Here is a 24,958-nt window from a genome sequence, read left to right as displayed (position 1 = left end):
ACCGACCGACCGACATAGTGAACTATTGAGTCGCGTCCACGCGACTAAAAATTAATCAGTAAATATTGTTGAACTTTTAAAGCTGCCTTATATAAAGCTGTAAAACAAATAATATTTGGAGCATAAATTTGTTTCATTTTTTCTTTTACAATTACCACACTTCCGATTTACCGGTACTAGAAAGATTTGTTTATTAGATAAAAAGATCCGTAACAATGAGAGGCCTGTTATTGTACTTTGTACTTCCTTATATTATTCATATTGGAGCAATAATACACTGTGCTATTTAAAACTTAAAGATAGAAAACAAGCACCACCAGTTTCTGTATCACTGTTTGTTATTCACGATTTCATTATTTTTTCTCAAGGTGTGTAGGCCTAAAGCAGAACAATGAATGCTTGCTTTATCAAACTTCCAGTTTGCTTGTAAGCCTTACCAGATCGATTTATTTGTTACGAAAAATATCGATAATAATGTTCTTGTACTTTTTATAACTTTATGTTTATGAATATTGTTACTAGCAAGAATACATTGTGGTTTATATAAGTTTAGAATAGATAAACCAGCACTACAAGTTGTTGTATAATTTGCAGCTGTATAGCAATTATCAATCACAACTGAATACTAGTTTTAATGTACAAGATTAACTTATTTATAACAAACTGTCGCGACACAACGACATTTCTTGATTTTAAGCTAAATAGACAGGCATCATTAATTCTTCCCAACGATTTAAAGTAGCACTAAAGAGCAGAATTATTTTTATTTATTAATTACAACATAACGTACTCCTAGGTAACTAAAATATAACGAATGTCAATTCCAGGAAGGGATCTGACCCTTCAGCTAATAACAAGCACAGTCTGTAATCGAAGCTTAAATAGGGTTTCAAGCCAATTTTAACGTAAAACAGACTATTGATACTTACTTTATCCATATACGTCGAGTTTTTGGTAATTCACTGTATGGGATGCAAATCCCACTAATGGGAAATTTGTAAACAAACAACTGTTAGAAAACTTCAGTTTTGACGGCTGCACACGAACTTTGGAAAGAAACTGTCACTGACAACAAATCCAACAAATTATTCAGAAAATTAGGTGACCTGTGACATCTTAAACATATAAGGAACTGATCTTACCATATATGGTTAATTTTACGCCTATTAATGTTTATTAAACAGCTATAAAATGACGTAGCCTATACTTTATACTAATGTTTTCGCGCGAAACGTTGACGCTTCTGTGCCGAGAGAGGGCTTCTAAAATTTATGACGTCATGCGAAGTCGAAAATTCAGCGATAACGGTCATATTTCCCAACGCGGCTCTCCGACTGTTAAATAATCACTAAACTCAGTTACAGCAGGGAAGAGTTAAATTACAATTGTAATTTAACTCTTCCCTGGTTACAGCATTATTTCAACTTTATTATAATATGACTAAAAACAAACGTGCTGGATAATAATTATCTAACACCTATGCTTATATTTTAAAGTTGTATTGTCCCCCAAAACATGAAAAATAAAGATGAGAAAAATCAAATTTTGAATAGACCGTTTTGTAGTTATAATAAAGTTATTCACTTTCGCCGAAAAAAAATCAGAAAAAAATATTGATTTCGCTTATAAAAAATCAAAATAAGCTTACCATTTTTTCGAACTCATAAGCTCAGAAATTCCTAAATAACGATGGTTAGCTAACAACTCATAAATATGCATGATATGTTAATGAGCATCCAAACAGGGGAGATCCGATCTGTTATCTTCACCACATAAACAAGCATGTGCGACGAACCATGGATTAAAGAATAGAAGGGTATGCATCGACGGTGACATCAAATGATTTTATAACGCGCTTGCCTATACTAAAGCACTGCTGCCAATCAAACAAACACGCTCATTGAACTCCGTGTCTCTAACCGCGGCCCTCTGTAGAACGCTGCGAATCAACTGTTACATTTTTTTAGACCAAAACGTAACCATGTAGAAATCGTATGCGAAGTCTGAATGTTCTATTGACATGTCTGCGTCGATGATTAATTGACAACAAAAATATATTGCTGAACAATTCTGTTTTAGTTTCATCACAATCGGACTACGAAAAGTTCACTTTCTTACGACTGGTAATTTTAAGTAGTTGGTAATATTAATAAAATATGCAATTTTTATATTTGAATTATTATTATTTGCCTGCCATCTTCTGTCATTAAAATTGCGTTAATCTATAGAATATTAAATTATGCATTTGACCATGTATGATGTTAGCGTGGCCGGTGTTCACACATACAACAATCGTGTTTTTAATATATGGCTAAGCAGTGGTTTCTTCATAAATCTCCTTAATTATCGATGTGATTATATTTAAATTGTAGTGCCTGGTGATTGGCTAATGGTTATGTCATCCACATCACATCCAATCACCGGGCCTAATTGAATGAAAACAGCGATCCCAGATCCGGGATTGGCTGGCTATGTATAGTTGCGATACGTTACCTAGCGGTCGTTTTGAAAAGTAAACGCAGGGCAAACTTAATCACGAACAAACGAAGTACCTATTATTATTCACACAAGAAGTAAGACAACGGTGAGTATATAGATCATGATTACGCATTGTATCTACTACACTTAAGATTAGCCTAGGCCTACCTAGGCAGTATCAATGTCGGCAAATCATATGGTTTACTAGTAAGCCTAGAAGGCCTAGTATCCTTGCTGATTTTGTAATTTTACATGTAGGCGCGCTGAGACAACAACTAGTTATTGTCTCATAAAATGCTACTTTAATGTCATAAAAACATTAGCGTAGATCAATCGCGGCAGAAACCTATACTAATTACAATTATAGCATCTACAATTCTAAGCCAATAACAATATAGTATTGTTTTTATCTGGTATATTGATGAAGTAGACCTACACTAGGGTCTTCACAATAACATACAATGTAATTTAATAACTGTTTTCAATAAACATTATACTCAGTGGCGTGAGGCAGAGGCCTGAAGCCACTTGTTTAGGAAACCTAAGTGGCCCTCCAAGTTTCAAAGATCGAGGCCTCGGACGTTTTTAGCATTTTCGACATATTTTATGCCTGTTCCTCTGGGCACTGCTCATGGGCCCCAAGCTTCAGGGCCCCTGGGTTTAGCCAGTGAGCGCACATAGCCGTTACGCCACTGATTATACTGTTCAAATATGTATTGTTGCTAGCGCTAAAAACATCATGCCACCAAAGAACGCGCGAAAGAAGCGTAGCCAACAAGGTTAAATGTCGTTGCACATGTACAGTAAACAATATATTGGGCACGCGACCGTTTCGATGTTACCATGCGGTTAATTAAACTGTAACATTGTGGGCGGTTCGCGGTCTGTCGGCGAGAGTCAAGGAACCCTTGATCTCACGTCGATGCATATCCATCTATTCTTTAATCCATGGACGAACAGAAGAAAGTGCTGGGGTTTCCCTGATCGTATGATGTAAAAAGCTCTGCCGTTAATTTGCTGGTAACGTAAGTAGAATTTTATTTTAGATGAATGAGACATCCTCCTATAATAGTTATATATCGCAAACTAGACGTTTTTGCCGTATAGTTATAGGCTTGGCTATCTAGGCTAGGGCTATAATATAAGCCTACTATCTAGGGCCTAGTTAGTAGTTTACTACTGTGTAGTGTAGCAGCTGTAGGCAGGCAGATATCGGGTAAGAAAAGTAGACGGGAACCCACTTTGAGGCCTAGCTAGGTCCTATATATCGTACTCACCTAGCTAGGTCATCACTCCACAACTAGCTACAGGAAATAGGCCTACTATGTTACTGTACCATTGATATTACATTTGGAGCTCGAATTAATTTTAAAGTCTAAAAAAAGAGTAACTTATGACAAAAAAAAAACATTTGGAAAATGATCAGGATACAGTACCAAAGAAGTTGACGGTAGAATAGATTGTTGTTGATAGCAACCAAAACACTAGTAATTAGACTAGGCCTTTTTGAGGGAGGAGATGCACTTTTCATGAATTCCTTACTGTACATTAGTAGTACCCCAAATTGAAAACTTCAGATTCATGTACAGAAATAATAATTATATGTATGCAATAAATTGTGAAATATTAATAATATAATATACTTTTCTTTTTGAATTTTGTATTTATACATCATTGTTTTTAAATTTATAGACTTAAGCTAATGAAGACTGGAACAGAGGGTACATCAATTCTGCATAAAGGCAACTGGCGGTAGACTCGGTAATAGAACACAAGATAAATATTGGATGACTATCATAAAGCATTCGGCAAATGTGTTGGTTGTTTTCCAGCTTTTAAAATGTTGTATAGTTTACATAATTAGAGCAATAACATTTGAAATTATTTTGCAAACATAGCATTAAATAAATAAAAATACTACTACAGTACATGAGATAAAATCTCCATAATTTTAATGTGTGAAGATTTACAGTACAGTACAGTAAAAAAAATGAGTTAATTACTAGTACAGTATATTTCATTGAATTTCTGCATTATTGTTGACAATTTATTAACTATTAATTGATGTGTTGATTGTGGCATTACAGCAATAGCTTGTCTTCTGTGATTGTTCATCCATTTTAAAGTGTCATAGTAAGAAACGTTCAAATAAATATTGTGAATGTTGCTACCACATTTTGTGTTGATTTCTTCACCATTTTCCACTACTTGCTCATATTGTTCATTCAATTAGTGTGTTAATACCTATTAAAAGAAAGACATTTTTTATTAAAATATCTACATAAAAAGAAGAATTTTCAACATAACAGTACTAAGTACTGTAAAGTACACATTCCAAAAAATATTGAACTTAGATTATTTGGTCATTTTCTGTAAAAGAAAAAAAAAATTACATTATTGGATGTACAGTATAGGCCTAGTTACAATTTTCACAAATTTATATTAGCATTAAAATGTAATTAATCATGAAGGAAAAACCAAGCACCATAATCTCTCCTGGCCCTGGTGGTGACCTTATTTTTTTATTTTTGGCAGCCATTCACAAGTTTTAGCTTTTTGGGTATCGCTGCTCGTAAGTTATGTATAATTTTTTTAAATCACAAACTCTACATAGAAAAGAAAATTAAATGTTTTAAAATGAATGAAAAGTGATATGAATAATGATGAAGGACTATTATTATAGTATTATACTAAAAATAAGACGAGGTGGTGGTGTCAAAATTCACACTACTAAAACCTTATTCTTTACTCCATGCTCACAGATAATAACTATTAATAAGGCCTACAAGTTAGATCTATTAGTATTAGCTAGGCCTACTACTCACTCAGGCCTACAAGTACAACTAGTACTACTAGCAGACTAGCTACTACTAGGCCTAGGCCTACTCTATGCCAGTACAGCTGTACTGGGCTAACTAGGCTTCCTATACTAACTAACAAAACTGCACTATAGAAACTACAGTTCTTACTTACCAATCTGCTAGGGCCTAGCCATAGTATTTTTTTCAAGATAGGAGTTGTTTTTTTGTTGTTAAACTACAGAACTTTCCCACAACGTCGTCTCGCCATATCACGTCGTATTTTTTTGTGATGACCTAGAGGTCACATACACGCACAAGAATCATACAATATGCATAATTCATAAGCTAATTCAGGTCAAGGGTTAAATTAAACCGGAAGCCAGCTGGCTGCCAGCCAACCGACTTCCGGTTGACTATTTATTACTTTACCTTAAGATTTTCTCAGGTAAATAATTTTTTTTTTCGATCAAATTTTATTTCAAAGTGAATAACTTTATGTATCATTAAAATGGCCTATTCAACAAAAATATTTTTTAAAATTATTTGTTCAGGGGGACAATACATCTTTAATTAAATAAATTATTAAGCCTAACCATTGTTATATATGCATTTTACAAATATTAATACTAATAGTCAATATTTTTCATAAACATGACCATACATATTAACAACTAAAACATGCGGTAACCATGACAACAGAAGTTCAACATAAACAATACCATATTGTAAGAATTATATATAAAAATACCGCTCGTGTATTGGGTATAGAGGACGTACTTCATCCATGGTATAATCACGTTACGTTATACATCTAAGTAGTAGACAACGTGTAGAGCGACAGGGATGTAGTCATACTATTCTAGTTCTATTTTGTCTATTTTCTGACCACTTTTTACCTTGATAAGACTTCTATAGATTTATACATATATAAAGATTACAAGATTACTACAGCAAGTAATATTTAAATGTGTCAAACAAACATTGAAATATTAAATAAGTTTTTTGCACGTTTTAGTTCAATAAGGCACAGGACAAGAGAGCTGGATCTGCAAATACACACCCATTGGTAATTGTTGAAGTTTGGATTGGTTATGCAAACTATTCTCCAACTTCCTTACACTACTCCTAATTCCCGTCAACTTTTTTAACACCATTTCTACTCCCTACTGATTCTGACTATCAAACGGACTGTCTTGCCAATCTCGCCCAAACTAACATCTACCGTGGGCTTGCCAGAATTACTGCCAATGGTAGAATGTCTACCCGGCAACTTTCCAGGTGTGATCTCGTTGTTGCAAGACCTCAATGTGAACTTTTTAAACATTCTTTTAATTATAAAGGACCTAAATATTTTAACTCTTTAGACGTTTCAATTAGAAATTGCAAGAAAATTTAAATTTTAAATCTTCCTAACCTTTTTACATTTTTGCCTTTAAATATATTTTTACTTGTAATGTTTTTATGTCGCTTGTATTGTTGAGGGCCTCTCAAAATCAGCTTCCGTAATATCGAGTTTTAAAAATTAACGAGCGCCATACCTTTTAAAATTTACATCAACTACACCCATTGGTATATGTTGAAGATTGGATTAGTCGTACCACCATTTGCATTTCGTTTATTCGACTGACCCAAAAAGTACTCCCCATCTCGTTCAAAAAATGTTATATCATAACATTTGTGTGATGGTATCGCTCCGTAACTTACGAACATACTCCCTTCTAATTTAAATATTGGTGATGACGTAGTATAGAGTTCAAATCGTCATCAGCATCACGTGATTCCGTTCTGCTTGTGGTTATTATCATAAACACTTCTCCGCCAACCTGTAAATAAAGAATAATATACTTAAAGATGCGCTTTAATACAAACATGCTAATTGCTAAAACCCCAAAAAAACAACTCGAAAGATTGGTTGATTCGCATACATTTTGATATCAATTTAGGTTTGTTTCATTAGTGTACCTGCAGCACTCTTTTTTTTGTCAGACTTTTCAATTTAAAAAGCAATATCAATCAAAATTGGCCACCTCCCAATTTCTGTTTTGTAAAGACGATACACACTCAAGTGTGTGTAGCGTACTTGAACTTAACTGGAAAATTATTACTTTTATGAACCAAAAATTGGTATAAATATGTAGGTATGCATGGGTGTATGTATGTATTGTGTATGTATTTTTTGGTTCAACATAGAAGTAAAAATATTCCAGTTAATTATAATTGGAACCAGATGAATTTATTTAATACTTAATATACTTACTTTGGAAATGGTAGATCTGTACGAACAATGCTCCACAGGAATAGGTTGATGAATTTTACATTCATTAGTCGAATTGTCCCATATGTACACTATTGTGTTCTGTACACAGTTATCCTGATTCACAACTACTAAGTAAGTATCTCCGTTATTTGTAAATGTGTCGATTCCCGTTAAGCCAGCGTCCCATTCGTCTAGTGAGTGTTAAATTTAAATTAATTGTTACAAATGTTCATTGAATGAAGATAAATATTTATATAAGATATTATTGTCCCCCTGAAAATTGTTGAATAATCTATTTTAATGTGACATAACAGTTTAAAAAAAAAAAGATTATATCCACTTATTTTCCTACTAGAAAAACCTGAAATTAAAGGAAAAAAATTAAATGACTTTTTGGTTAAATTTAATAATTTATTTTGTCTTTTTATAATAATAGTAATACTAATAATTTATGATTTGTTTATTTGTCTATTTTCTGTCCGGTTTAATATGGGTATATAGATTATATATATATGTTTAATTATTTGCTTTTCTGTTTAGTATTTCCTTTATTTTTTATTTTGCTTCAGTTTTCATTTTATTCTCTATTGTACATATGCATAATATTACCCTTATTGAATAAAAGATATGTTGACTTGAAAAGGCCATATGACGACATTTACTTATTATTGTTATAAAAAAATGCTAACGATAAGACATTGACGGATGATGTACACTAATGTTTAGAGATATGACCTATACTTTATGCTAATGTTTTCGAGCGAAACATTAACGCTTTTGTGTATGTATGTATGTATAATATATTATATGTATAAAAGTTTAAAGTATGTACAGTATGTATATGTATGTCATGCGAAGTCCACAATTTCTCAATAACGGTCATAATTCCCAACGCGGCTCTCCGATTGAGTTAACTACTATTTCCAATTCAAATTTATTGAATTTTGAACAAGTCCATATCAAGAGAAACAAACAATAGTACAAATAAAATTACAAATAAACAGTTACATAAAGAGATTCGACTGCAGAAGGGAGAGTTACAAGTTTGCAACAATCAAGGTATGGAAGCAGAGATTATATGCATATAGTATTAGTAGTTTGGGCCCATTTCCTGATAATAAGAGGCCTATTTTTAGGTTATATGCATGATATGCATATAACCTCTTGATTCTGTCAAAATCTTTATTTATTTATTAGGTTATATGCATGATATGCATATAACCTCTTGATTCTGTCAAAATCTTTATTTATTTATTTATTTATTAGGTTATATGCATTATCATGCATATAACCTCTTGATTCTGTCAAAATCTTTATTTATTTATTTATTCTTTCCTTAGCACTATTTTGTCCGTGAATTATCTTGATATCAGTTTCATCTATCTAAGTCAAGTTTTCAGAGTATATTCCTCATGGCCAGGAATCGATGTGGTTATATTTTCACGATGCGTAATCAAAAATTACGCGGTCTACGCGCGATTTTACGAAATCACGTTTGTAATCATATCTTCACAAGCATGAATCACAATTAATAATTAATAAATTTGGTACTCATAAATTTCAGGTCATATTTCATCATATGGCAATAAAATTACGTGCGTAGCGCATATAACGCTTGCGTACGCGCGCTTAAAATGTTCAAAATTGTCAAAATTTATTTTCGATGAAATTAGAATACGTTTCAGGCAATTTTAAGCGTTTAAAAAATTGCCATGAGTGCGCAGATTTTTGCACGCGCACTGCGCGTTAAACGTTAATGCGCACTCTTTTTGCCCGATTTCTGTTTTACAATCTTTCTTTAATAATATCATCATATTTGATTCAGGTTTCAAATCGAAATTGCGTTATACGAGCACGTCAAAAGTGACTGGCTACGCACGTATAAGTTAACAAAATGGTGAAAATATGCTAAATTTTAAAATTAATATATATCGTCAGAATGCAGAGGAACACCTATTTCTTATTTCATTTTCTTGAAGTGTATGTATCATATGTATGATTTATTATCAAATAAAGAGAACAAAAGTTGATTAAGTCATCATTAATTGCATATTCAATTTAAAAAAAAATAATTTCGACAATCAAACAAATTATGACATTTTCTTAGGCCAAAATACCAAACTTAATTAACATTAACTTTCTTTCTTAAGAAGTTCATATATTAAAGTTAAAAGTATATAGTTTGACAGTGCATCATTTTTTTACATTTTTAAAGATGTCATCATAGTAAAAAATTATAATTCATTGCGGTATGTAATAATCTATTTGCACCAAAGTGGTTACTGCATAGTAAATACACGGAGGAATTTTTCTACAATTTTTAGTTAGTTGTGTTTGGCTCGATGGTCTGTGCTCGTGTCTATGGCATTCAAGGTACCGAGATCGAGTCTCACCTTGGGAAACGAAATAAGATTTTTTTTTATTATCCGTATTGTTTGTTCAAATTTATTTCTTAGTGTATTATATAGATTATACACATGATTTATAATGAAATCTAGATAAAAAGTAACTTATGTCTTTATTATTATGTAACAACAAATGTGGTTTATGACATTATACGCAGAGGGATCTTTGATCGGATTGTGATACCGGCTATTGTATTCGCGTTAGCAAGGTCCTCTCTATCATATATTATAAATAATTAAAGAATCTGAGAAAATCAATCAATCAAAATATCTTTTACAAATCAATTATCTTTATTTAAATCAATGCATATAACCTATAATTCGTCATAGTGACGAATTAAATCTAGTTAATGTTTTTATCTTATACACAAATTGTTATATCTCGTTTTCATTTCCCAAAGAACAGATTATGGTAGTATAGTCTCTGTATTGATTTCAGTAGTATAGTCTGTAATAATTATATAATCTTTATATTAAATAAAAACAAATCTCATTTGAAAGTTACAAACCGATAGCATGCGTCCGATATTGAATGTCGTCAATTGCGATGTCACCCCTACGGTAAACTACTTTTCCCAATAGCCTTCAAACACAATGTAATTTTTTCCATAACCGTTGTGCGCAAATTGTGCTACTACGGCATTTCGCCACCGATCTCCTTGGTTACCACTTTTTTTCCATAACAGTTCGTCCCCCAAATCCGATTTTCTGTAAACCGTGAGTGATCCAACTTCATGTCCGTACATGTGATAGTAGAATGATAAAGATACATGTTGCCCTGGTGGTAACAATTGACTTCTCATGCGAGCTGACTTCCAGTTACTTGTAGATATTGTTTTAATGTAAACATAATGATCACCTGTACGTGGAAATAAACAAGCAGTTAGTAATTAAATTTAATTAGGCTATATATTATCATGCATATAACCTTATTGATTCTGTCAAAAATCTTTATTTCTTTATTTTATTCTTTCCTTAGCACTGTTTTGTCCGTCAATATTATCTTGAGACCAATTACATCTAGCTACGTCAATTTTTCAGAGTATATTCCTTATATCCAGGAATCGCGTCGATGTGGATATCCTTTCATGGTGCGCAATAAAAAAGGTATACGCGTGATTTAATGAAATCACGTTTGCAATCATATGTATTATAATTAAACCAAATTTGGTAAATTTCAGATCATATTTCATCATATGAAAATGCAAATACGTGCGTAGCGCATATAACGCGTGCGTACGTGCGCTTACAATTTAAAAAAATGAGTGAGTAGTGAGTACATTTCAGGCAATTTTAAGCGTTTAAAAATTGCCATGAGTGCGCAGAATTTTGCACTGCGCGTTAAACTATACTGCGGTACTCTTTTTGCCTGATTTCTGTTTTACAAACTTTCTTTAGCAATTTCATCATATTTTATTCACTTTTCAATTTAAAACCACGTTATACAAGCACGTTAAAGTGACCGGCTTCGCACAAAATGGTGAAAATATGCTATATTTTAAAATGAATATAGATCGTCAGAATGCTCGGGAAACCCTATTTTTCATTTTTTAAAGGTATATGTATCATATATGCATGGAAGATTTATTATGAAATTAAGAGAAAAAAAAGTTGATTACGTCATCATTGCATATTAAATTTAAAAAAAATTAATACAATCAAACAAACTATGACATTTTCTTTGGCCGAAATAACAAACTTAACATTAACTTCTTCTTTAAAATGTTTATATATTGAAGTTAAAAGCCAAAAGGGTTACTGCATAGTAAACACACGGAGGAATCTTTCTTCAACTTTAGTCAGTTGTGTATGGCTCGGTGGTCTGTGCTCGCGTCTATAGCAATCAAGGTACCCAGATCGAGTCTCACCTTGGGAAACGATATAAGATTTTTTTTATATCCGTATTGTTTGTTCAATTTCATTTCTTAGTGTTAGATTAATTTACGAATGATTTATGATGAAAAGGTAAAAAAAATGACTTAGGTCTTTATAATTATGTAACAAGGGTTGTTTATATTATACGCGGAGAGATCTTTGATCGGATAGTGATACCGGCTATTGTATTTGCGTTAGCAAGATCCTATCTTCATAGGCCTATATTATAAATAATTAAAGATTCTGACAAAATCAATATATATATTTAAAAAATGAATTTAATTATTAAAATCAATGCATATAACCTAAAATTCGTCATAGTGACGAATTAAATCTAGTTCAAATTATAATATATGGCTTTTTGAATATTTCCGAAATTTTATTGTATTAAACATTATGTGAAAACAATTTAGAATTTTGGCATAGTGACCACTAGAAGTGTTTATTTTACACCACACTTAACCTCTCATGTGCTAGTAGATATTTCTACTAATAACCCTAATAAACGTACAACGATTTCCTGAATGACCTTTGATGGTCCAGTTTTTCTTTCACCAATTCTTCCATCCCTTCCACCACAAGTCCGCATCCAATCAAAACCATCACCTCTTTCTTGAGTCCAGCCATAACCAGTACTCTCAAAATCTGTTTTGACTATAAAACATATATGCTATGACGTTATCGAAATTCCTTCACTTGCACTGATGAAGGACTAGTTTTGTCCGAAAGCTCTGCTAATTTTTCTGGCTGTTTTACTTTATCGTTTTGATTTAGCTTTTCGCTTTTTTTTGTATCTCCATTGAGATCCAGCCACTGATACCCACAGCATTGTCATTTTTCAGTAATTTGCCTTTGGATTTATATATATATATATATATATATATATATATATATATATATATATATATATATATATATGCAGGTTTTTTTACAGTGCCTCACAATGTTATTTTATGTCCGTTCATTTTTTTTTATTAAATCGAAAACAAAAGGAAATTAGAATTTTGAAAGTGTGCAATAAGCAATTATGTCCGATTTTCACTTATATTTTCAAGTATTTTTTATTAGTGGTAGGCCTACTGTTCCACGCGTATATTTATATTATCAACCCATTGCCAAAAGTAAATAGACCCAGTGTACCAACAGATTTTAAGCCGGTTACAAATACTTCTAATTTAATGTTTAAAACGATTGAATGTATCAAGACTCAAGGAAACATTTGTAATGTAGCCTAGATAAGAACCAATTTGCATCTAGAGCTCAACGATGCTGTTAATTCTTTTCTCCATAATATTTACCAACGCCTTGATCCAAACAAAGTTATGTTAATGGTCTATCTTTATCGATTTCCCCGGTTCATTTAACACTATTTTACATCATATTTTAATTGAGAATGCGTCAATAAATGTCAGTACCCATTGTAGTACATTGTAGGAGATTGTTAATAGACAACATTTCCGGTATAGTAATAGGAAAGAAATTTACGCGAAAATATCTTTCAGAACAATTATTCATTGTTGCAAATATTTACGCCCCCATTCTATATATTATCCAACGATAATATATACTTTACAATTTAATTCCGAATGTAAATGTTGTTAATGGATGGCTATACTTGTCTGTGTTATTATTCATACATCTAGATCCGTGGTTGACTTTTTAATAGGTTTGACAATGCTATACAATTCATTTCATAATTCATCATTTTCGCCGATTTTAGCTTGTAATTTGTATTAATTAAACAATTCATACATTCACAATTCTTGAAGATGAACAGGCAAAAAATTAGTTAACATACTTAGTATCTGTTACTGTACAATATTATTTTCAGATGTTTCCTTTATAAACCTCACTTCCTGAACAAGACCATTAAGTTTACAATTATGAACTATTTATAATAAGGAAGTTCATCTTAAATGTGTTGAATTGGTGCAGGATAGGCATTTGTATCCTGTCTCAAGGTTGTCAGGTCAGGTTTGTTCCATGTAAGTTTACAGTTTTGCTGCTACCATCGCGTCAAAGAGCGCGTTTATACAACACGCATTACATGCATATTCTACACGCCTACGAGAAGTGTGTTGTATAACCAATAGTAGAGCAGTTAATGACATGAGCTGTGCACTTTATTACCAAAGCATGAAACTTTCCACAAAGTGTCTTTGATGTATATAGATTCAAAATATCGGGGGGTGCCAAGTGTCCAACGTCCGGTATGGCGGCCATCTTGATTTCAAAATGGCCACCATAAAATCAAAAAATGTTCATATCTTGGCAACTATACACATTAGAGACTTAATTCTGGTCTCAAATTGTTCACAAACTATATATTTCTATTTGCTCTAATGAAAAGTTTCGTCCACAAATGACCGGAAATGACGTTTCTTACAGTTTGACCTTTGACCTTGTCTTTGTATATCTTTGTAACTACTGGTCATTTTCAATCGATTTTGGTGTCATTTTGTTCAGAATAAATACAGTACATTTATATTTGTAGTAATGGAACATTTTCACATAAAATGACCGAAAAAACAATTTATGACCTTTGACATTTATTTATTGATTTTTAATTATGTGAATATACTGTATGTGGTTTTTGTTGGTCTTAAATGCACCTAATTTTGAAATTTTACCTGATAGGCGTAATTATATTAAATGATTAATGAATTGTATATAGTAGCCTACATAAAATTGGTAAACATTGTGCTTGGTGGTACCATTAGTTCAACGATGTTGGCACCTTCTGATTCGCTAAAAGTTTTAATAGTTTGACAGAGGAAATAACATACATGTATGGAATACCGTAAAACCTCAAAAAGGTGATAGTATGAGCCTCTTTTCGATATAGACTGTATTTGAATTTCAAATAATTAGTATGATGATCGTGTTTATATCAATATATTATTAATGAACTTACAAAGAACCCTTTATATTTCAACAATTAAGCCTCAGTTATTCTACAATTTATTGTTTTCGAAGTGGTAGGCCTATTTTGATTGCATCTTCTTTTTGTATGCTTCCTGGGTTAATATGGTCCTAACCCTCCTTCTTTGTCTGTAGATGGTCTTACACCCCTTTCTTGATCTGTGGATGGTCTTATACCCCCTTCTGTGTCTGTGGATGGTCTTATAGGCCTACCCCCTTCTTTGTCTGGTGATGGTATTACACCCTTTCTTTGTCTGTTGATGGTATTACACCCCTTTCTTTGTCAGTGGATGGTATTACACCCCTTTCTTTGTGTGTGGATGGTCTTACACCCCTTTCTTTGTCTGTAGATGGTATTACACCCCCTTTCTTGATCTGTGGATGGTATTACACCCCCTTCTGTGTCTGTGGATGGTCTTATACCCCCTTCTTTGTCTGTTGATGGTATTACACCCCTTTCTTTGTCTGTTGATGGTATTAAACCCCTTTCTTTGTGTGTGGATGGTCTTACACCCCTTTCTTTGTCTGTAGATGGTCTAACACCCCTTCTTTGTCTGTGGATGGTCCTATACCCCCTTCTTTGTCTGTCGATGGTCCTATACCCCCTTCTTTGTCTGTCGGTGGTCTTATAATCCCTTCTTTGTGTGTGGATGGTCTTGTACCCCTTCTTTGTCTGTGGGTGGTCCTACACCCCCTTCTTTGTCTGTGGGTGGTCCTACACCCCCTTCTTTGTCTGTCGATGGTCCTACACCTCCTTCTTTGTTTGTAGATGGTCTAACACCCCTTCTTTATCTGTCGATGGTCCTATACCCCCTTCTTTGTCTGTCGATGGTCCTACACCCCCTTCTTTGTCTGTTGGTGGTCTTATAATCCCTTCTTTGTGTGTGGATGGTCTTGTACCCCTTCTTTGTCTGTGGGTGGTCTTACATCCCTTTCTTTGTTTGTAGATGGTCCGACACCCCTTCTTTGTCTGTGGATGGTCCTACACCCCCTTCTTTGTCTGTGGATGGTCTTATACCCTCTTCTTGATCTGTAAGTGGTCCTATACCACTTTCTTTGTCAGTGGATGGTCTTACACCCCTTCTTTGTCTATTGGTGGTCTTATAATCCCTTCTTTGTGTGTGGATGGTCTTGTACCCCTTCTTTGTCTGTGGGTGGTCTTACATCCCTTTCTTTGTTTGTAGATGGTCCGACACCCCTTCTTTGTCTGTGGATGGTCCTACACCCCCTTCTTTGTCTGTGGATGGTCTTATACCCCCTTCTTTGTCTGTAAGTAGTCCTATACACATTTCTTTGTCAGTGGATGGTCTTACACCCCTTCTTTGTCTGTGGACGGTCCTACACCCCCTTCTTTGTCTGTGGATGGTCTTACACCCCCTTCTTTGTCTGTGGATGGTCTTATACCCCCTTCTTTGTTTGTGGATGGTCTTACCTCTCCTTCTTTGTCTGTGGATGGTCCTACACCTCCTTCCTTGTCTGTGAATGGTCCTACACCCCTTCTTTGTCTGTGGATGGTCTTATACCCCCTTCTTTGTCTGTAAGTAGTCCTATACACATTTCTTTGTCAGTGGATGGTCTTACACCCCTTTCTTTGTCTGTGGACGGTCCTACACCCCCTTCTTTGTCTGTGGATGGTCTTATACCCTTTCTTTGTCAGTGGATGGTCTTACAACCCCTTCTTTGTCTGTGGACGGTCCTACACCCCTTCTTTGTCTGTAGATGGCCTTATACCCCTTTCTTTGTCTGTGGATGGTCTTATACCCCCTTCTTTGTCTGTGGATGGTCTTACACCCCTTCTTTATTTGTCTGTGGATGGTCTTATATCCCCTTCTTTGTCTGTGGATGGTCTTATACCCACTCCTTTGTATATGGATGGTCTTACACCCCCTTCTTTGTATGTGGATGGTCTTACACCCCCTTCTTTGTCTGGACCCACTGCTTTGATTGATTAAATCAGACATTGTTTCTTGTATGATAGGAGACCAAGACCTTCAAAGTGAAAGTCCACAGGTGGATGCCTAAAAAGGTCTTGTACAGAACAGTATATTGTAGGTCCATGTCACTAATTTGAGGATTATTTGAATAATTATAATGAGATGTCTTTTACGAATTGATTTGGTTCGGATTTTGCTAAAAAATCAATGACTAGAGAAAATGATTCAGATGAAAGGTTTACAGCAATACCATAAAAATGGAGTACATTTTTTTAGATGCAACGAAAATGAACAAGAATTATCTGAGTTTTTGACTAATGAAAGTAGGTCTACTGCACAAATGCAGGATAAGTTTGTAGTAAGTACTTTGAAAGATGGTGTTCTCTTCTCTTAACTCACGAAAATGAGAACTTTCCGAACTTGTCTCATATGCAACATCAAAGAGGCCAACGAAAGAATGCTACTTTACATCAAAAATTTTTCCAAATGGCATCTAACAATTCAATTCAACATATGGTATAATACATTTAAAAAAAAGAAAAGAAAAGATAAAGGAGAGAGGACCAAAACTGTTATCTAACGATTGACACATCAAACAAGTCGGCATAGATGAGCTCAGTGATCTGTCATACTTTATGCCTATCCTATCACATCAAACGTCAAAAATTCAGAATAATAATTCCTGGTCATTTTTGCGTTATGTGTCATTTATTTCGGTATAAAAATTAGGTGCATTTATACCAATGTAAACCACATACAGTATGTTCACATAATTATATATGTCAAAGGTTATAAATTGTATTTCCAGTCATTTTATGTTAAAATGTTTCATTACTACAAATATAAATGTCTCTATTCTGAACAAAATGACACCAAAATCGATTGAAAATGATTAGTAGTTATTGAGATATACAAATAAGAGGTCAAAGGTCAAACTGGAAGAAACGTCATTTCCGGTCATTTTTTGGACGAAACTTTACATTAGAACAAATAGAAATATGTGGTTTGTGAACAATTTAACACCAGAATCAAGTCTCCACTGTTTATAGTTGCCAAGATATGAACACTTTTTGTTTTTATGGTGGCCATTTTGAAATCAAGATGGCCGCCATACCGGACGTTGGACACTTGGCACCCCCCGATATTTTTAATCTATATACATCAAAGAAACTTTGTGGAAAGTTTCATGCTTTGGTAATAAAGTGCACAACTTGGCTATTTTTATGGCGTTAACTGCTCTACTACAAAGATTGTATAGCGCCGCGTAGCGGCGCAAGATAGGTAACTGGGTGAAACCTTTGTAATCCATGGACGCCATTCCGGCGGACAAATTTGAACCGGAATAAAGTCGTTGTCAAGGCAATATCCACGATGTTTCGGTTAAAGAACGAAGTTGTCTAACCAAACGTATCAATGTAAACACACAGAATTAATCGGTAAGTGTCCAGATCCCAAAGAAACTTTTATTTTACTTTGTTTACATAATTTCTTCCCTTTTCCATGAATCATTCATCAAGATGGTTAACCACAGATACTTCGAGGCGGACCGCAAAGTTTAAACCATTTACATTTAAATCACAATAATAACCTATCCGCCCGAATGGCGTCCATGGATTTACTGGGCGCGTAGTGTTATAAGATAGGAGCTTGGCAACAGTTACCTATCTTGCGCCGCGTAGCGGCGCTATACAATCTTTGGTATAACAACAAAGGTTGTGTTTATGAACATTTAAAGTATCTGGATATGCCAGAGGTCTCTCCTGACAAGGCTAAATCAAAATTCTCCCTACCGTTTACAGACTTCTAGGTATCCGGCTACTCATGGCCTTATTTTCAGCCTGATTTGCGTGATTATCTCATAAAATACATTGTTTAATCCAGCAAGGTCGCCTTCAACTCCCCTGAGGACAAGCCAACCCTCCAAATTTGCCGGGCTGAGGTTGGTCCGGATAACCCAGGTGGTAGTACTCAAAAAAGTCATTAAGGGTCATTAAGGCATGATTAATGACCCCAAAAGATGAAAAGTTATCCGGATACTTGCTGTTCGTAAACGGGCCGCGATTTTTTTTTCGTACATAAGTTGGGGACCCCCTCATGAAACGTCACAAAATAAACATGAATAATTCATCAGTTAAATTTTCTTGTTCCGTGTGCACCCAAGCGTATAGCAACAAGAAGTGATTACAGTAGTTTACACAAGTGCGGTACGATTCTAGGCCTATCTCCGCTGTGGTTGCCGCGTGCGATTTCATAATAGAATAGCGGCGTTTTGTGTGGATTGTCGAAATAATCAGCCTTTAGTTTATGGTGTGTTTAATATAATTTATTACTAAAGAATTACGTGTTAAAATTATAGTTTCTATTGATACTATAATTAGGCCTAATTGCTATTCTCTAAACCCATGTCTATTCTAGTGTTCATATACGCGCAGTTCCTTTGATTACATGCATATTGTTTGATAATAAAATAGCAGAATTAAAAAAATACAGTACACAAATTATACACATTCTTTATTCTTGTGGGTCTAAGCTTTCTTTGGGGGGTGTCACGAAAGCTCAGACCACGAAAGCTCAGACCCCCTAAGACCTAAGATCACGAAAGCTAAGACCCAACACCTAAGATTACAAATACTAAGATATACTACAGCTTAAAAACAATACTTGTTTATCCATACATAATTTTAAACACAGTAGGTTTCATTTATTACCATAAATATAATTTAATACTACCGCAAAACATAGATAAACTCACATTATTTTCGCCCGTTGAGTAAATGTATATTTTTTCTTTACAACAAACAAACTTGACGGGTTGTTTGTTGGTATATATTTACTCCATTGTGTTGGTTCAGAGGATGTTTTTCTTACGCACCTGCCTTTCTTGTATTTTGACTCCAAATTTGTTGACTAACTTTATCTTGAACACCACACTTTAAAATTAGGACTTATAAGTACTTTTAGAAGGAGAAACACATAATAACAAATAAATAAATCCTTTAAATTGATGATTTTACAGATGTGTTTCTTTGTATACTGTAATGACAATGTAACTCTTCGAGCTCCCCATGCTCAATGTTTTTGTTTCTATGGAGCGCCAAAAGAGCAACAATAATAGTACAAGTATAAAAACAGAAAGAAAACGAAACAAAAAAACTTATCATGATTTTTAAATTAAAATTTATTTGCCAGTATTTATTTCTTCGTACTTGCATGATTATACTATTATCATTACAATTTTAATTTTACATTGTTCCATCCACACTGTAGATGGACTCCACAGAGTTTTCAGCCCTCTATATAATTTTTGCTCTTTTGACGTTCCATAGAAACAAAAACATTGAAAATGGCCCATGGGGTAGGCCTACTGTACTGTAGGCTAGTAATTTTGTGTGCGAGAAAAACGTCTGTAAAATCATCAATTTAAAAATGTATTTGTTACTTTTTATGTGATTCTTTTTCATGAAAGTGCCAATTCTAAGGTGTGGTATTCAGAATAAATGTTGGGAGTTAAAAATACAAGGCAGGTGCGAAAGATAAATATTTGTAATCTTAGGTGTTGGGTCTTAGCTTTCGTGATCTTAGGTCTTAGGGGGTCTGAGCTTTCGTGGTCTGAGCTTTCGTGACACCCTTTCTTTGGGCTATATCCAATGAATTACTACTTAGTGTAATGTCTTGCCTAGCTGTCGATTAGCCTCGACTCGACACATTTTACATAGTGGTGTGTGTGTGTGTGTGTGTGTGTGTGTGTGAAGAAGAGTGCGCGAAGGCAATCACGTGAATTGACTTAGAATCCTAGGCCTACTGTAAAAGTATCGTATCGCAGTTGTGTAATCACTTCTTGTTGCTATACGCTTGGGTGCACACGGAACAAGAAAATTTAACTGATGAATTATTCATGTTAATTTTGTAACGTTTCATGAGGGGGTCCCCAACTTATGTACGAAAAAAAAAATCGCAAACGGGCCCATAGAGATTCCGTGTAATGAGATTTTAATTGCAAAAAAGGCTACTTGGCTGAATCCTAACATTTGGTGGATTCCCGGTCGCCGTTACCGTGTTGGAAGTGTCCTCAGGGTCTATTTTGACCTCTCGTTAAAACAGGTCGTAATATAAATCATGTCATGCGACGTTGCTAACAAGATTGGGCCCATTTATTGCTGCTTCGCTGCCAGCAATCATCCTCCTACCACGTCTTATTTTACGCCTAGCCATAAATCAGCATTAAAGTTGTATTGTCCCCCAAAACATGAAAAATAAAGATGAAAAAAATCAAATTTTGAATAGACCATTTTGTAGTTATAATAAAGTTATTCACTTTCGCCGAAAAAAAATCCGAAAAAATATTGATTTCGCTTATAAAAAATCAAAATAAGTTTACCATTTTTTCGAACTCATAAGTTCAGAAATTCCAAAATAACGATGGTTAGCTAACAGCTCATAAATATTCATGATATGTTAATGAGTATCCAAACAGGGGAGATCCGATCTGTTCACCACGTAAACAAACATGTGCGAAGAACAGAAGAAAGTGCTGGGGTTTCCCTGATCGTATGATGTAAAAAGCTCTGCCGTTAATTTGCTGGTAAGTAGAATTCTATTTTAGATGAATGACACATCCTCCTATAATAGTTTTTGGCGTATAGTTATAGGCTTAGCTATCTAGGCTAGGGCTATAATATAAGCCTACTTCTACTATCTAGTAGAGCCTACTAGGCCTAGTTAGTACTGTAGTTTACTACTACTGTGTAGTGTAGTGTAGCAGCAGCTGTAGGCAGGCAGATAATCGGGTCAGAAAAGAAGACGGGAACCCACTTTGAGGCCTAGCTAGGTCATATATGTCGTACTCACCTAGCTAAGCCATCACTCCACAACTAGCTACAGGAAATAGGCCTACTATGTTGATGTACCACTGATATACATTTGGAGCTCGAATTAATTTTAAAGTCTAAAAAAGACTAACTGATGACAAAAAACGAACATTTGGAAAATGATCAGCATACAGTACCAAAGAAGTTGACGGTAGAATAGATTGTTGTTGATAGCAACCAAAACGAAAACACTAGTAATTAGACTAGGCCTTTTTTAGGGAGGAGATGCACTTTTCAGGGATTCCTTACTGTACATTAGTACCCCAAATTGAAAACTTCAGATTCATGTACAGAAATAATAATTATATGTATGCAATAAATTGTGAAATATTTAACTTTTCTATTTGACTTTTGTATTTATACATCATTGTTTTTCAATTTATAGACTTAAGCTAATGAAGACTGGAACAGAAGTTACACCCATACAGCATTTTAAAGGCAACTGGCAGTAGACTCGGTAGTGGAACACAAGATAAATATTGGATGACTATCATAAAGCATTAGGCAAATGTGTTGGTTGTTTTCCAGCTTTTAAAATGTTGTATAGTTTTCATAATTCGAGCAATAACATTTGTATACAGCATTAAATAAATAAAAAATACTACTACAGTACATGAGATAAAATCACCATAATTTTAATGTGTGAAGATTTACAGTACAGTACAGTAAAAAATGAGTTAATTACTTGTATATTTCATTGAATTTCTGCATTATTGTTGACAATTTATTTTCAACTATTAATTGATGTGTTGATTGTGGCATTACAGCAATAGCTTGTTGTAGTGAATTTATTTTAGTTGGTTCCGAGCTTTCTCAGGCGTATATATTTCCACGCGACGTACACAGCTGTCACTGAATGATAACTCATACAAAAGGTATATTTAACTCAACTAGAACTTTTATTCCTTGTAATTCGATTAATACATCTTTCTACCACTACCAGTCAAGCCTTAATATTCTCTTTATCATCTTTCCGTTTATCTACTCTGATCTTATTCTCTCTTCTTCTCTAATATCTATTACATTCCACTTTTATACTGGATATGCAAATTTTAGGCTTCAGAGGAGGATAACATTTTCCCTCCAAAAATTATACGATTTTGATTGGCTAATAATATAAGGCGGACCTGGTCTAAAGCATCCTTCTCTAAACACAGAGAATCACAACATAAATAATATGACACTTGTCTTCTGTGATTGTTCATCCATTTTAAAGTGTCATAGTAAGAAACGTTCAAATAAATATTGTGAATGTTGCTACCACATTTTGTGTTGATTTCTTCACCATTTTCCACTACTTGCTCATATTGTTCATTCAAGTGTGTTAATACCTATTAAAAGAAAGACATTATTTATTAAAATATGTACATAAAAAGTTTAATTGTGTGAACGTTGGTTTGAACGTTATTGCTTTGGAAGAATTTTCAACATAACGGTACTAAGTACTGTAAAGTACACATTCCAAAAAATATTCAACTTAGATTATTTGGTCATTTTCTCTAAAATAATTACATTATTGGATGTACAGTATAGGCCTAGTTACAATTTTCACAAATTTATATTAGCATTAAAATCTAATTAATCATGAAGGAAAAACCAAGCACCATAATCTCTCCTGGCCCTGGTGGTGACCTTATTTTCTATTTTTGGCAGCCATTCACAAGTTTTCGCTTTTTGAGTTTCGCTGCTCTTATGTATAATTTTTTTAATCACAAACTCTACATAGAAAAGAAAATTAAATGTTTTAAAATGAATGAAAAGTGATATGAATAATGATAAACTAAAGAGTATTATTAATATTATAGTATTATACTAAAAATAAGACGAGTTGGTGGTGTCGAAATTCACACAAGTCACAATAAAACCATGGAGGTATAAAATATTTTATTTTTATACCTCATGCTAAAACCTTATTCCTTACTCCATGCTCACAGATGAATGTTATAGGCCTAATCCTATTTAAAGCTAGGTTGGCAATAACTATTAATAAGGCTTACAAGTTGTATCTATTAGTATTAGTTAGGCCTGCTACTCACTCAGGGTGAACCCTCACTCAGGCCTACAACTAGGCCTAGTACTACTACCACTACTAGACTAGCTACTACTCTAGGACTAGCAGGTTGACTATTTTTTACTTTAAATTACGATTTTCTAAGGTAAATAATTTTTTTTTTGATCCAATTTTTTTTCAAAGTGAATAACTTTTATGTATCATTAAAATGGCCTTTAAAAAAAAAAAAAATTGTTCAGGGGGACAATACATCTGTAAATAAGCCAGTGGGTAAATCTTTATGGAATTCATTCAAAAGGAAAGCAATATGCTTAACATTGAATGTGAAAGATATAACAATAAAGAAACAAGTATAGAAAAATGGGTAGCTTTAAGAAATACTATTATGTTAATATAAATTCTAATTTGCTCGATTATCAGAAAAGGAATTCACAGTGATACGAGTTACAGGTGGTGCTGATCTGATTTAATTCGTTTTATCTTGTATATAAATACATTGTATAATCCGGGTTGTAAAATTAAAACAAACAATTGAAAATCTCACAAATTCTTTATGTGTAAAATATTTTAAAACGAAGAACATTAATGAAAATAGGAGGCAATACGGAATTCATAAATGTAAAAATGTTACTGATGAATTGTAACGACATTGGGAATTAACAAATGTGTTAAATAATATGATTTTATTTAATGACATGAGATAATATAATGAATGTGGATAAAAGTGGTGTTTGCACCACAAAAAAAAAAAAAAAAGCTATCGATGGAATGGTGGGTACGAAATCCATGATAATTTAGTTACTTATCTAAAATAAATTCGACGGGAACCTGATTTTACAAGAGGACCTCTTATATGAGTTTGTGAGGACTCCGTTTATAGAGGACATCTTAATATCTGTCATGTTCTAAAGACTCCTTAATATCAGTTCAAATTGATCAGTTTTTTTTCTAATGAAGAATCTGGGCAATTTACAATCAAGCAACAACACCACATAATTCTACGTGAATTCTGCTGTACGTGAGCTAGCCTTAATAATACCGCCTGATTACGGTATATAGGCCTACAGTATTAGCTTCAGAATAAATGACGACGCATTCTACAGATATTAAAACAAAATGAAAATATTAAATTGGCTTCGTCGAAATGTTGTACCTTGATAGACAGACCCCCAAGCAGACAGCCCACATTACTGTACAGACAATCTGCACTGCAGCACAATCTATTGGTTTTAACTGTACACGCGGTGATTCAACCAGGGAAGAGTTAAATTTAACTCTTCCCTGATTCAACTAAAAGTAGTAAAAACATTTTGGCACACTTCAAGGCGTATCATATAATTTGCGGACCATGACCGAAGCACTTCCGCTTCGATCTATTCGACGAAAATCAAAAAAGGATAACTATTT

The 24,958-nt window shown here is 33.8% G+C and overlaps 2 protein-coding genes and 1 long non-coding RNA gene across 6 annotated transcripts in view; all 3 read right to left on the bottom strand.

The window, feature by feature from the left end:
* Positions 1-1,590, bottom strand: part of LOC140041015 (uncharacterized) — a 32,107-nt gene extending 30,517 nt beyond the window's left edge. The window contains exon 1 of the mRNA XM_072087376.1: positions 930-1,590. The gene's annotated coding sequence lies outside the window, so the exon portion shown is untranslated. The remainder of the gene's footprint in view (positions 1-929) is intronic.
* Positions 1,591-4,408: 2,818 nt separating this feature from the next.
* LOC140055527 (uncharacterized) lies at positions 4,409-5,757 on the bottom strand. The gene is made up of 2 exons (XR_011846673.1): positions 5,452-5,757; positions 4,409-4,722 (listed from the first exon to the last, which is right to left on the bottom strand). It is a non-coding gene; the product is annotated as an uncharacterized lncRNA (long non-coding RNA).
* Positions 5,758-9,918: 4,161 nt separating this feature from the next.
* The window catches only part of LOC140055473 (uncharacterized), a 37,645-nt gene continuing 22,605 nt past the window's right edge, over positions 9,919-24,958 (bottom strand). For 2 of the 4 annotated variants that reach the window (XM_072100837.1, XM_072100830.1), the window contains exons 3-4: positions 12,328-12,470; positions 9,919-10,800 (exon numbers count right to left, since the gene is read on the bottom strand). In XM_072100837.1, coding sequence (XP_071956938.1) covers positions 10,741-10,800; positions 12,328-12,470 — 203 coding nt within the window. In that variant the 3' untranslated portion in view covers positions 9,919-10,740. The remainder of the gene's footprint in view (positions 10,801-12,327; positions 12,471-24,958) is intronic. The other 2 variants (XM_072100822.1, XM_072100815.1) reach the window with 2 other exon arrangements.

The sequence above is a fragment of the Antedon mediterranea genome, chromosome 1 (genome assembly GCF_964355755.1).
Source record: "Antedon mediterranea chromosome 1, ecAntMedi1.1, whole genome shotgun sequence".
Taxonomy (NCBI): domain Eukaryota; kingdom Metazoa; phylum Echinodermata; class Crinoidea; order Comatulida; family Antedonidae; genus Antedon; species Antedon mediterranea.
The sequence above is the reverse complement of the archived record's forward strand: the minus strand, read 5'-3'. Positions and strand labels throughout refer to the sequence as shown.